This window comes from Acanthisitta chloris, unplaced genomic scaffold (genome assembly GCF_000695815.1).
Source record: "Acanthisitta chloris isolate BGI_N310 unplaced genomic scaffold, ASM69581v1 scaffold11755, whole genome shotgun sequence".
NCBI lineage: Eukaryota > Metazoa > Chordata > Aves > Passeriformes > Acanthisittidae > Acanthisitta > Acanthisitta chloris.
The window spans coordinates 1-12,633 of record NW_008675431.1 but is presented as its reverse complement, the minus strand read 5'-3'; the positions used below and the strand labels follow the sequence as shown (position 1 = coordinate 12,633).

General features: G+C 49.4%; 1 protein-coding gene across 1 annotated transcript; it reads right to left on the bottom strand.

Annotated features, from left to right (window-relative positions):
- Positions 1–786: 786 nt before the first annotated feature.
- On the bottom strand, positions 787–12,396 carry TOP1MT (topoisomerase (DNA) I, mitochondrial). The gene is made up of 13 exons (XM_009075756.1): positions 12,282–12,396; positions 11,302–11,423; positions 10,526–10,648; positions 9,513–9,700; positions 8,347–8,491; positions 7,439–7,582; positions 6,463–6,648; positions 5,830–5,898; positions 4,541–4,655; positions 3,960–4,087; positions 3,143–3,237; positions 2,046–2,195; positions 787–889 (listed from the first exon to the last, which is right to left on the bottom strand). The coding sequence occupies exons 2-13, from the start codon at positions 11,365–11,367 to the stop codon at positions 787–789; spliced, it is 1,512 nt and encodes a 503-aa protein (XP_009074004.1). The 5' UTR covers positions 11,368–11,423; positions 12,282–12,396.
- Between the last annotated feature and the right edge of the window lie 237 nt (positions 12,397–12,633).

Sequence of the window (12,633 nt, the reverse complement as noted above, 5' to 3'; positions counted from 1 at the left end):
CCTGCTGTGGATACAGTGAGCTGAGTCAGAGCCAACTGAAGGAATTAGGGATAAAATGATGGCTCCAAGAGAGATGTTCCCTCCCAGACCAAGATCTAACCACATTGAGGTGGTTAAAGTACACTTGGCTCATTCCAAGGTGAATTTCCTCCCCCTGCAATGTGAAACTGCTTTTTAATCCTGCAGCTTCCCCTCCCTCCTCCTCCTCCTGCCACTACATTTACTGCCTCCCACATTTTTTCCATGGAATTGCACAACTTTGTCCTCTCTTGGAGGTGAAAAGGCATAAAATAGTCTGAAATGTAAGACCCTGAGATTATTCCCTTTCTCCCAGTGCATCCACAACCCAAGCCCAGGTCTGACACAGCAGTTGCCTGTCTTGGTGCCTTGTGATTCCCAATCCAACCAGTTCAGACAGGCTGGAAAGGGCAGCACAGCTCCACTACATCAAGGAGACAGGATTAGGCCTGATCTTGTTTATCAGCACAATTAAGATTTTCTAAGTTTAATCTTCTTCCCAGACTCCAGTTGCTTCAAGAAATCCAAAGCACTTGACAACTCCAAAGAGGACTTAAAAGTTCACCTCAAAGTCACTGCAGTGAGGATGAAGGTCCCAAGCAGCAATGCCTGTTCCAACTACAAACCAAGTGGTTCCTTTCAGATACAAAAGGAAGGCACTAAACTCTTCCATTGGGTTCTGCCAAACCCTCAGCCCCATCCCTACAAGAACTGGTCAACAAGAAGTTTTCCAGCAGCCCCAGATGAGGAGGATTTAAAGTGAAAGGCTCAGAACTCAAAGTCCTCGTTGGTCATGGCGATCGCCCAAGCAAACTTCTCCCTCTGTGTCTTGTTGTAGATCTTCTCGATGGGGATACCAAACTTCTTGCACCTGTGCAGACCACAAGACAGCAGTGAGGATAGTGTTCACCATCCTGCTCTGATCCCACCTCAGTGGGAGGTTTCAATAACCTCCTGTAGTGCTCCAGGCTGGGGAAGAGGGGCTGGAAAGGTGCCTGATGGGAAAGGACCTGGTGGGGCTGGTGACAGCACCTGAACACAAGCCCAGGTAGACAAGAAAGCCAATGGGATCAGTGATAGTGTGGCCAGAAGGACCAGGTAAGTGATTTTCTCCCTGTACTTAGCACGTCCAATCCTAAAGTCAGCTCTGGGTCCCTCACAAGTCCATTTAGGTGCTGGAGTACATCCAGAGAAGGGAACAGAGCTGGGGAAGAGTCTGGAGAGTAAGTTCAACTGAGGGAACTGGAGGTGTTTAGCCTGGAGCAAGGGAGGCTCAGGGGTGACTACATCACTCTCTACAAGTGATAAGTAGATTGAAAGGAGGTTGTAGCAAGGTAGGGGTTGGTCTCCCAGGTAAGTAGTGCCAGGACAAGAAGACAGAGCCTCCAGCTGTGCTTGGGGAGGTTCAGGTGGGACATCAGAAGGAGTTTCTCCATGGAAAGGATGGTCAGGCATTGGAACAAACTGTTCAGGGAGGTAGTAGAGTCACCATCCCTGGAAGTGTTCAAGAAATGACTGGATGTGCCACTTAGTGCTCTGATCTAGTTGACAAGGTGGTGATGAGTCAAAGGTCAGACTCCATGATCTTAGAGGTCTTTTCTAGCCTAAATGACTGTGTGAATCTAATTCAGCAATCCTCTCCACTTCAGATGCAGCATCTCCCACCCCTGCAAACTCCTCAGGCCCAAGATCCTCAAGAAGTTAGCTGGGAGCCACTGTCAAAGTCATGCAAAGTGACCTCCTTCTTGGCCTAAATCCAGGTATTTGCAGCAAATAGAAGCCTTGGATTTGGATTTTTCTGGCCTCCCCAACATTTTCAAGGCTTGGAAAGGTCAGAAACAAGGTTTATCCCCTCCCCAAGCAGGGCTAAGTCATCTGCATGCCCCCAAAAGAACATCCTCTCCCCATAGTATAGACCTCCTGGTCTTGTGGAAGGTGCCCTTGCCCATGGCAGAAGGGTTGGAATGAGATGATCTTGAAGGTCCTTCCAACCCAACCCATTCTAGGATTGCAGACCCAAGACTCACCAAGCTATGCTGATCCTGGGGTCCAGGTAATTCAGCTTGGACGTGCCCAGAGCTATTTGTTTGTTCTCCTCCTTATCTGTGGCCTGGACATTGAGCCTGGCCAATTGCTCTTCCAGTCTCTTCAAGAGCTTCTTTTTCTTCTCCACATTGCTATGAACAGAGGAAGAACAACACAGACATGTCCTAAGCACAGACATACCCTAAAATGGCAGAGTCAAAGATGCCACTGAGTACTAACCTATTTCTCAAGGACTTTGACCTGATAAGATCTGATAAGATGGACAAGCACAAAATGCAACATCCAGCAAGGATCATCACCCTCAAAACCTTGGAACAGGGTGTCCAGAGAAGCTGGGAATGTCCCATCCCTGGAAGTGTTCCAGGCCAGGTTGGATGGGGCTTGGAGCAACCTGGTCTAGTGGAAGGTCTCCCTGCCCATGGCAGGGGGTTGGGACTAGATCTTTAAGGTCACTTCCAACCCAAAGCATTCCATGATTCTATGAAATCCAGGCTCCATGAGCAACCACCATCTCTGACAACCTCCTCTGCTTCTTATGAACATAAAGCATGAAGAGAAAAACAAGAAACCTCAGAGTAAAACAGAATCAAACCTCCTTTCTCTTCCTCAACCTCCGGGCAGGAAGTCAGCTTTGAACACTGGGAATGGGGGAAGAAGTTTGGATAGACCTGATGCAATGACAAGAGGACTAATGACACAGGCCAGAACCCACCATTCAGGTGTCCCACACAAACAACATGCATCAAGGCCAGACTGAGTGTTCTCAACTCCAACCCTCATCCTTTGCCTCTTGGTATTTGTAGGGTAACACTCCAAGGCTGCAGTTTGTGTTGGCATCTCAGTAGTCAGTGAGGTGTGTCCTATCAAAGAAATGCTCTGAACTATCTCCATAAACCTCCTGTGGCAATGAACCATCCACAAGACCTTCAACCACCTTCCAGAGTGCCACAGTACAGGAGGCATTTTGATACCCAACACAGGCATTTCTGTCCTGATGAGCTGCACATAGAGGTTGAACCACACCATCCCCATCCATGGACCTCTGTGCAAGAGAGGACTGCAAGCAAGAGTCACTCACGCTTCTGCTTTGGCATCTTTTGTGTCTTCAAACTCCTCCTCAGCTTTTTTCAGTTCTTCCTGGGCTTCTTCCACCTGTTTCTTCTTGGCATCGATCTGTGAAGGTGAGAATACAAGTCAGACCATGCTCCTCCCTGAAGGTTTCAGCTGTCTCCTCCTTTCCCTTTCCACATCACTCCTCAATTTATCAGCCCAAACAACCTGTCCCTGCAGCACCTGCTGGGGATGAAGCATTTCTTAACCTCTTGTGAGAAGAACCTGCAAAGAGGATGCCACAAACTTAAATCAGCTCATCTTCTGCCACTGCCCAAGACTGAGAGGCTTGTGACAGCACTGGAGCCTTCTGCAAAGTCCAGAGATCATCAGTGGAGTGAGAGCAAAAGGGTAAGGACAATTAAACGTAGGAATTGGAGATATTTCCATAGCAGGCTCATGAAATTTCAAGCTGCTCTTCCTGCAAAGAGCCAGACAGGAACACTAGTTTCCCTGGTCCTGAGCCAGCTGAACCCAAACTGTGCCATCAACAAGGCACAAAGTTTGAAGAGCTCAAGTGATGAAAAAAAGCCCCAAAACCAAATAAAACCACCACAAATTCTGTGCCAAGTGTGTTCCATCCAGCACTTAATCTTATCTCATCCCTCTCCACCTCAGGTCACTTATGTCTCTGCACTGATTAACAACTAGTTCCCAGTTCATTCCTTCCTGCACTTGATCAATGTTATCTCTTTGGGCATCACCCTCTCCCCATCTCCAACCCTAAAGATACAACTCAGAGGTGAGATGAGGTCTGAGGGCTCTCAGTTTGGTCTGTCTCACACCTTGGTCTGGAGGATCTCCATTGACTTGGCAAAGGTTTTGGGTGTAGACCTCTGATGGTTGCACAGGATGGCCACAGCTCGGTTGGCTCGGTTGTAGGACAGGAGCTTTGCAGCAACATTGTCTTCAGCTGCAAAGACATGAAAGCATCACTGTGCATCCTTCCTGGGAGTTGGGAAAGGTAGAGAACAGAGTGGGACAACAGCAAGTTGTTTGCCTTTCCCATTCTTCCTCAGGGGAGAGCAATGATGGTTATGGAAATTGGTGAAGGACACTTGAGCATCACCCAGTCTGATGCTGTGACTCATCACTCACCCAAGGAGGCAAAAATAGTCCAACCACACAGCAACACATGGAAGGGGGAGAAAACCCCTCCCATTTGGCCATGAGTTTGTCAAACCATCACTTGATGGTTCCCAGTCTGCTGCACACCCCCATAACTCACATACCACCCTATAACATGGTGCACCACCTGCCCAGGAGAGGCAGGAAGAGTTCTAGGGACACCAAGGCAATGGATAGACATCTGAGCCCATTGGTCACACAGTGCAGCTGGTGATACCACCAACACTTTGTAACTCACAGTTGGTGAGTGCCTTGAGCTGCTCCTGAAGGGTAATGGAGGCATTGTAGGTCCTGAACACTTTGGCAGTCAAACCATCCATCAGGTTCTGGAGGTGTTTGTTCAAGAAGGATGTCTGGAGAAGGGAAGAGAGGACAATGTGAGGAAACATCAGGAACTGGAGTGATAAGACAAGGGGGAATGGCCTCAAACTGGCAGAGAGTAGGTTAGATTAGGTATCAGGAAGGAATTCCTCCCTGGAAGGGTGGTGAGGAACTGGCACAGGTTGTCCAGAGAAGCTGTGGTTGCTCCATCCCTGAAAGTGTTCCAGGCCAGGTTGGATGGGGCTTGGAGCAAGCTGGGCTGGTGGAAGGTGTCCCTGACCATGGCAGGAGGTTGGAACTGGATCATCTTTAAGGTCCCTTCCAACGCAAACCATCCCTTAACCCTGTGAAAGACAAGGACTAGAACAAGGAGAAACCAGGACAATAAAGCACTTGCTCATCTTGATCATCTTCTGCCTAAGCAACCAAAAGAGACATGAAAAATGAACTCCTGTAGCTTGTAGATCTACTTGTTGGGTCAGGCCAACATCTACCCCAAACTGGCACAAATTCTACCTGAACCCACACAGAATCTCTCCAGAAGTCAACAATTTCTGCGCAGCATGCCCAGGAAGACACATGTTGGCACTTGGGGCCATGTTTAGTGGTGAAAATAGCAGTGTTAGGTTAATGCTCGGACTTGATGATCTTGGAGGTCTTTTCCAACCTTAATGATTCCATGATCTCAAATCCAATATCACATCTCTGTCCTACAGAGAACATGGGGCCATGTATGGACTCCATATCCCATCTTGAGGAAGGAGAAGGAGGAGAGCAGCTCAGGAGGGAAAGCTGCAGCACACTCTCCCCATCCCTGTGCTCCAACAGCTTCTCGACACTTCCATCAAGCCCTGATGAAGTGCAAAAGTGTCAAACTCCTAAGGTTTGACACCTCCAGCAATGCCCTGAGCAACATGTGTGTGGGCAGAACCTTCCAGGCTAAAAAAAGCCCAAGTAGATGAGCTGGAGGAGGGAAGGAGAAGAATTCCACCTCCTCAGCAGAGACACAGGTCACTCGTGGGTGCAGGCAGGCAGCCAAGCCAAGTTCAGAGGAGGAGAGAGACTTCCAGTGCAGAAAGAAGATGGAAAACACATCCCAGGGTAAGGGATGATGCAGCACCAGAGGCTGGATGAGGTGTCACAGGTTTGTTTCTCCTCATTCTGGGCCATCAATGCTGTTTCAGAAGTTTAGAGGTGACAACTCACCGTGAGCCTGTCAAAGAGGTCATCTGTGGGGTCCTTGTTCTTCATGAACAGCTGCAGGTTCTTGAACACCTGAAGACAAGGAAAGGGTGACCATGGATTAGGGAACAAGGAGGAAATTGCTCCCAGACATCTCCTTTATCTCCACCTGCCTCTTCATCCAGACAGACTCTGATTCAGACTCATGTAGTACATCCTACCACACCACCAACCTTCTCAACTTCAAGGGCTGCCACTGGTGCCAGAGCTTGTTTTCCCTCATCCTTCCTGTCTCCAACACTCCAGTTTCCCCATAAACACCTGTAACATCATCTTATCCCATGGGAAAAGCAAAGGATGAAACATAAATAAGGATATCTTAAGTCCTAATGTCCACCAACCATGAGGATGCTCCAGAGGGAGGCAGAACTTCTCCCTTATGGCTCATGGGCTAGAAGAACCTTGGAAGTCCTATCCCAAAGCTTCTCCCTGTTCTCCAGGACAGGGTCAGCATGGTGTTAAAGCACAGGAGGAATCTTTTGAGATGTTTCAGATGCAAGTTTGGGGCTGATGAACATGGGAGTGACTCAACCCACCCAGCTAACCCTGCACCTCACTTCCATGGCCAATCACTACCTCCATTCCCACTCCACTCACTTGTTTCTCCACGGACACTTTGTTGTAGTAACGGATTGAGTCTTTCCCAAGGAAGTCAAACTCCACCACGTGCTCCTGCCCATCCAGCTCTGGGTGCAGCTTGATGTGCTCCACACGTAGGGAGCAGCAGCCAACTGTGTCTGCAGTCTCCCCTTCCTCCTTCTCATTGCCAGCTCTCAGGGCCAGCTGGAAGGGAACAGCGAGTCATCCATCCCATCCCACCTCAATTCCCATTGTCAAGGTTATTAATGTGGATATGGACACCAGGGGGAAGAGAATCAAAAAATGGTTTGGGTTGGAGGAGACCTTCAAGATCATCTAGTCCAACCTCCTGCTATGGACAGGGACATCTCCCACTAGCCCAGATTGCTCCAAGCCCCATCCAACCTGGCCTGGAACACTCCCAGGGATGGAGCAGCCACAGCTGCTCTGGACAACTTGTTCCAGTGCCTCAGGAACAGCATCTCACAGGACCCTGGTGGAAACCAAACAGCAGCTGCCTCCAGCAGGAGATAATTTCTCTGCTTTAAGAAACCCTAAAATATCCCCCTTGAATAGTTTTCCAGCATGGACTTGGCCATCAGACAGAGACACAAACACAGGGATAGTCCAGGAAGGACAGTAGAGCTTCTGCACCTCTACACAACTGCATCCTCACACAAGTATCAGCAGATGGTTAGGACTCACACCATCCTTCATCATCACAGCCCATCTCTGGGAGTGTTCCAGGCCAGGTTGGATAGGGCTTGGAGCAATCTGGGCTAACAGAAGGCATCCCTGGCCATGGCAGGAGGTGGAACAAGATCATCCTGAAGGTCCCTTCCAACCCAAACCATTCCATGATCACTGCCAGATTCCTCATGTGGAGCAACTCTGGCTGATACAACCATCAGACACCAAAAAAACACAGGGTGTAGTAGATCAGGTAGCTAAATCCCAACCTCCACATGGATTTGGGACCTGAGGCTGTGGATACCTTGTCAATGAAGTAGAGAGCCACTGCTCTTTGCCTCTTCTTCATCTCCTTGGACTTCCAGTCAGCTCTGTACTGAGCACGGATTTTGCTGACAACACCCTTCAGGCGCCGAGCCAACTCGTACTTCTGCCAGTCCTTCTCCCCCTGGGAAGGGAGATCAAGACCTTTTTCACTCAGTGCCCATCTTAACTCCACCCCTCCCAGTCAAATCCTGTTCTGGTATCACCTCCAACATCTAAATGCTGCTCAAAATACTTTCTTGTAGAAAGAGCCACCAAGTGGAAAACTCAGAGCAGAACCAGCTCATCCAGGGTTTCTGTGCCCTCTGCTGGCTGTGCTGGATCTGGGATCTTGGCCAAGATGAGGTGTTCTCCACTCCAGAGCAAGGAGTCAAGTGGTCAAGCACTGCATGGCCATGGCCACTGCTCCTTGGACACCAGCATGGACTGACAACACACCTGGCTCAGCTGTGCCCAGCACTGGAAATAGCCTTAAATTCCCTTTCTCTTCCCATTGTGTCCTCCCCCTCCTCCCATGGCACTAGGGATGATGGTCCCACCTCTCCCTACCCTCCACTTAGTGGCATAAATCAACTCAACCCCATAGACTCTGGTCCATATGGACCTTCTCAGCCCCTGCCTGGCTTCAACAGCCTTTCCTGAACACACTTGAGGAGCACAGCACAGGGATGGATTTTCCAGGAGTAATCCTAAACCTGGAAGAGGTTTGATGCTTATCAATCTGACCTTCCCTTTCACCACTGCTCATCCAAACCTTCTCACCACCCAATGACACAGCAGTTCATTTCATTCATCCTCTCTTGAGGGAAGGGGAAAACAAAGTAGATGTTTGTTGATGTGCCACATCTCTGCTCTCCCTCATTTTTCCACCAGACCATCAATTCCAACCTTCAGCTTGGAGCTGGGGTTCAGCATGATGTACTTCAAGTTGTTCTGGATGTTCTCTGTCCATGAGGCCAACCAGGTGACTGTGTTGTCAAAGCGAACCTCCTTCCACTTGTGACCTTCTGGTGGCTCAGGAATCTTGGAGTCCCTGTGGGAAGAGCAGGACTGTGAAGAAACAGGTCTTCAGCTCAACTTCAGTGAGCCAAGGACGGTCAACACATGGTAGCATTGCTTAGAGAAGACAGAATCCACCCAAAATTGCTCCATAACATCCAATTGTTAAGGTTGGAAGATACCTCTAAGATTGAGTCCAACCATTAACCTAACACTGCCAGGTCCACCACTAAACCATGTCCTCAAGTGCCACATCTACACAGCTTTCAAATCCCTCAAGGGATGGTGGCTCTACCACTGTCCTAGGCAGCCTGTGCCAGGGCTGGACAATCCTTCTGTGAAGTTTTCCCTAATATCCAACCTAAACCTTCCCTGGAACAACTTGAGGCTACTTCCTCTTGTCATCTGGGAGAAGAGACCAATCCCCACTTATCTACAACTTCATTTCAGGGAGCTGTAGAGAGCAAGAAGGTCCCCCCTGAGCCTCCTTTTCTCCAGAATGAGCCCCCACAGCTCCCTCAGCTGTTCCTGCTGCTCCAGACCCTTCACATGATCAGGTCTTTATCATTTGGATGTTGAGGACAACAGGAGAACTTGCTGGTGGGGAATGTTTTGAATCCCCCAGATCTTCATATGGATGATTTCAGACCAATCCAACTCATATCACTTAAAAGAAAACACTCAACCCGATCACCACCTTTTCCTCCTTCCAGTGAGTATCCTGATGTTTCCATTCAGCATGAGGGACCCAAAAAACAAGGAGGAATGGACTCATTTGAAAGAGGAGAACAAAACTGTCCCTTCTTCCAAGAGGCCATAGGAGCACTGAGGTGTTTATGGCTGATTTTGAGTGAACAACATGGACACCAGTGGGAGACAGGAGCTGCTCAGCAGCTTCTTGGCCACTGCACCTCCACAGAGAAGTCAGACCTCTGAGGGTGCCCAGGAGGTGACAGAAGGACTCCAGTGAGGTAAAGTCTCAAGGAGAACCCAGCTCTGGGCAGAGGAGGTTTATCCCAGTTTCTCCCTGCTCAGCTCTTCCCATGGCAACTCACTTGCTGCAGTTGATGATAACATCTTCTGGCATGATCCTCTTCTTCAGCATCCCCATCTTGGGGTGGTCACCACGGCCACGGAAGAGCCCTGGGGGCTCAGTTTTGAAGTTGCCAATCTTCTCCCTGTGCCCATCCAGGATGCAATATCCATATTCCTCTTGGATCTTATCTGCCTCCTCCTTCAGTTTCTGAAACAACACCAGGGAACCATCAATTCAGTTTCTGAAACAACACCAGGGAACTATCAAAGAATCATGGAATGGTTTGGATTGGAAGGGGTCTCTAAGATCATCTAGTTCAAATCCACTGCCATGGGCAGGGACACCTTCCCCTAGCCCAGGTTCCTCCAAACCCCATCCAACCTGGCCTGGAACACTCCCAGGGTAGCCACAGCTTCTCTAGGCAACCTCTTCCAGTGCCTCACCACCCTCACAGTAGAGAGCTTCTTTCTAACATCCAATCCAGTCTCCTACTCTGATCCCACAGGATAAAATTCAACCCCCATGGCTTCTGCTTATCTATCCCTCCTCTCCTTTCCCTGGAGCAAGCAAACAGGATAAAATTCAACCCCCATGGCTTGTGCTTACCTATCCTTCCTCTCCTTTCCCTGGAGCAAGCAAGGCTGGGAAGGCAGAGCTCAAAGGGTTGGAAAAAGAGATGAGCATGGCTTCAAAGTCCACCCCCAACAAATGGCTCATCTCCACCCACTTTGTAAACCTTCCCAGTGGTGCTGATGGAACAACCATAAGTGCCACCAGTCCCTTACCATCCTCTGGACTGGGCAGGACCCCAAAATATGGTCCAAGGATAACTAGGACCCTTCAAAAGCCATGAAACATGCAGGATCTGCTGGGAAACTGAATCAAGAGGGATGAGATGGTCATGGAGACAGAGCTGGTCCAAAGAGGTCCCAGCTCAGGGTATAACACCAGGAAAGATGACATGCAGGAGCTCTAATATAGCCCAAAATGGACCCAAAACCCATCCCAGATGTCACAGCAAACAGTCCTCACCTGCTTCTCCTCCTTGGAAAGAGCCTTCCGTGCTTCACTCTTGTCCACAAAGTACTTGTGGATCTCCCTGAAGTCACACTTCTCCAGGTCCTGGATTATCTCCTGCTCCTCTGAGGTCATCTCCTGAGGAAGAGATGAGAAGGGCTGGGTAAGGCCAAGAGGCAAAACCAACTCTGCCTAGAGCTGCTGCTTGTGCCTCTCCTTCACAGGAAAGAGAATAGAGACACATTTCAGTTCTTTGGAGAAATCGGAAGGCAACAACTTCAGCCATCCCAACCACATCCATCCATGGGCAAAGCTGCTATGGCAGGAGGTCAGGATGCCTCTAGACACCTGAGACAGCACCCAGAGGAGCAAAATGCATCCAATTCTGAGGTGGAACCACCTCTAATCTCTGTTGTGGAAACAAGTGGTCCCAAAAATGACCTCAAGCAGTCTGAAGGGACTTCAGAAGCATCACCAAAGGTATTTGGGGGGTCATAAATGTGTCCAAGTAGAGGTCTTGCTTTCATTTAGGACCATGAGGTCAACCATTCAGTGGGACATGTACCCCAAACCATTTGGGAAGTTGTTTGCAAGCCCCAGGACCTGCTTCCTTAGGTGGTGTCACCAGAACTTGAAGGGAGCACAAGTGCCAATGTGAAGGCCTCAAGGATGCTGCATGTAGCAAATCCCATCCCAAATCCCCAAGGAACATGGAAGTAAGTTCATCCCACACCACAGCCTTGGGATGGCAGGTTGGATGGACAGCAGGGAAGCTCTCCCAGGGAAGGTACCTTCCTCCAGTCATGGAAGAAGTTGTTCTGGAAGATCTCCTTGGTGGTGTATTCATGATCCAGCATTTTGGCATAGAATGTGGCAATTTCCTCCGTGGCCAAACTCAGCTTCAGGGGTTTTCCTGGGAAGGGAGAGGACTTTCAGCATTGGATAAGGAGACAGCCCAACCCCACAGCCTCAGGAAGTTGTTTGATGTCTCCTCACATTCCACACAGCACCAAAAGAGTGACAAGGAGTGAGATCAGAGAGTCAGGACCTTCAGAACCTCCTGCTCCAGACACCAGAGTAAGGGGTTGAGGACCATCAAAGATCCCATGGGAGGGGTGGTTGAGGATCACCAAGGTCCCATGGGAAGGGTGGCTCCCCCTCATCTCCACCATCCCTTGGTCAAACCCTAAAAGAGCTTGGAGCCAAACCCTTCAACATCTTGGAGGACAAAGTGCTGTGTCAGTCATGGAGTCCACACAACAGCCCAACTGCAGCTCTCAGAAGCTAAAGTAACATCTTTCCAGCTTGTGGGGAAGCCATGGATGAGCTGACTTGGAGCTCAATCCCAAAATGCATGAAAAGGAGGAAAAATTGGCTCCTTTTTCCCCTGCCAATTCGTGTTCAAGGGGTACACAAGGACTTCAGGAAGAGCATCATGACACATTGATTCCCATCAAGAAATTTAAGGTCCAGCCCCACCACTGCATGTCCTGCAGGCAGAAGAGGCCAAGAGCAGAGGTCAAAGTCCTAGATCCACACATGGTTGTGTCACAGCACCCTAAAACCAGCTCAGGGTGGGAGGGGGTGGGTGAAGCACCTCAAACCCATCAGAGGTCCCACCCAACCTCATGTAGAATCCTCCAAGCTTTAACCAATGGTTCCAACCTTTATCCCAAGGGATATTCTTCCTCTATACAGGAGAAGACACCTCCTCTTTGGCCAGGGGAGGACAACACCCCATGCCCCAGGTCCCATCCCAAGGTGGACATACCATCATAATAGAACTGCACATCATCAGGCAGTGGCTCATAGAGAGGGACAAAGTAGGGTCCTTTGTGTTCCAGCTGTGTCCATTTCACTCCATCGTCTTTCTTCGCCTCTTCCCACCTGGAATACAAACACAGAGCCCTCTGAGATCATCCCAACCCTGAGGGCTGAAACCTTCTCCTAGGGGTGTCCTGAGAAGATGCTCTGAGCAGTGATTAGATGCCACAAACTCCAGATGAAATCCTGTTTGCTTCTGCCTCAGTTTCCCCATGCCTGGAAACAAGGAAAATGGCAATGGAATCCAGGGGAAGGTGTCTTAAGGAATGGGATATGGTTGATGTGGTGAGGGATTTGGG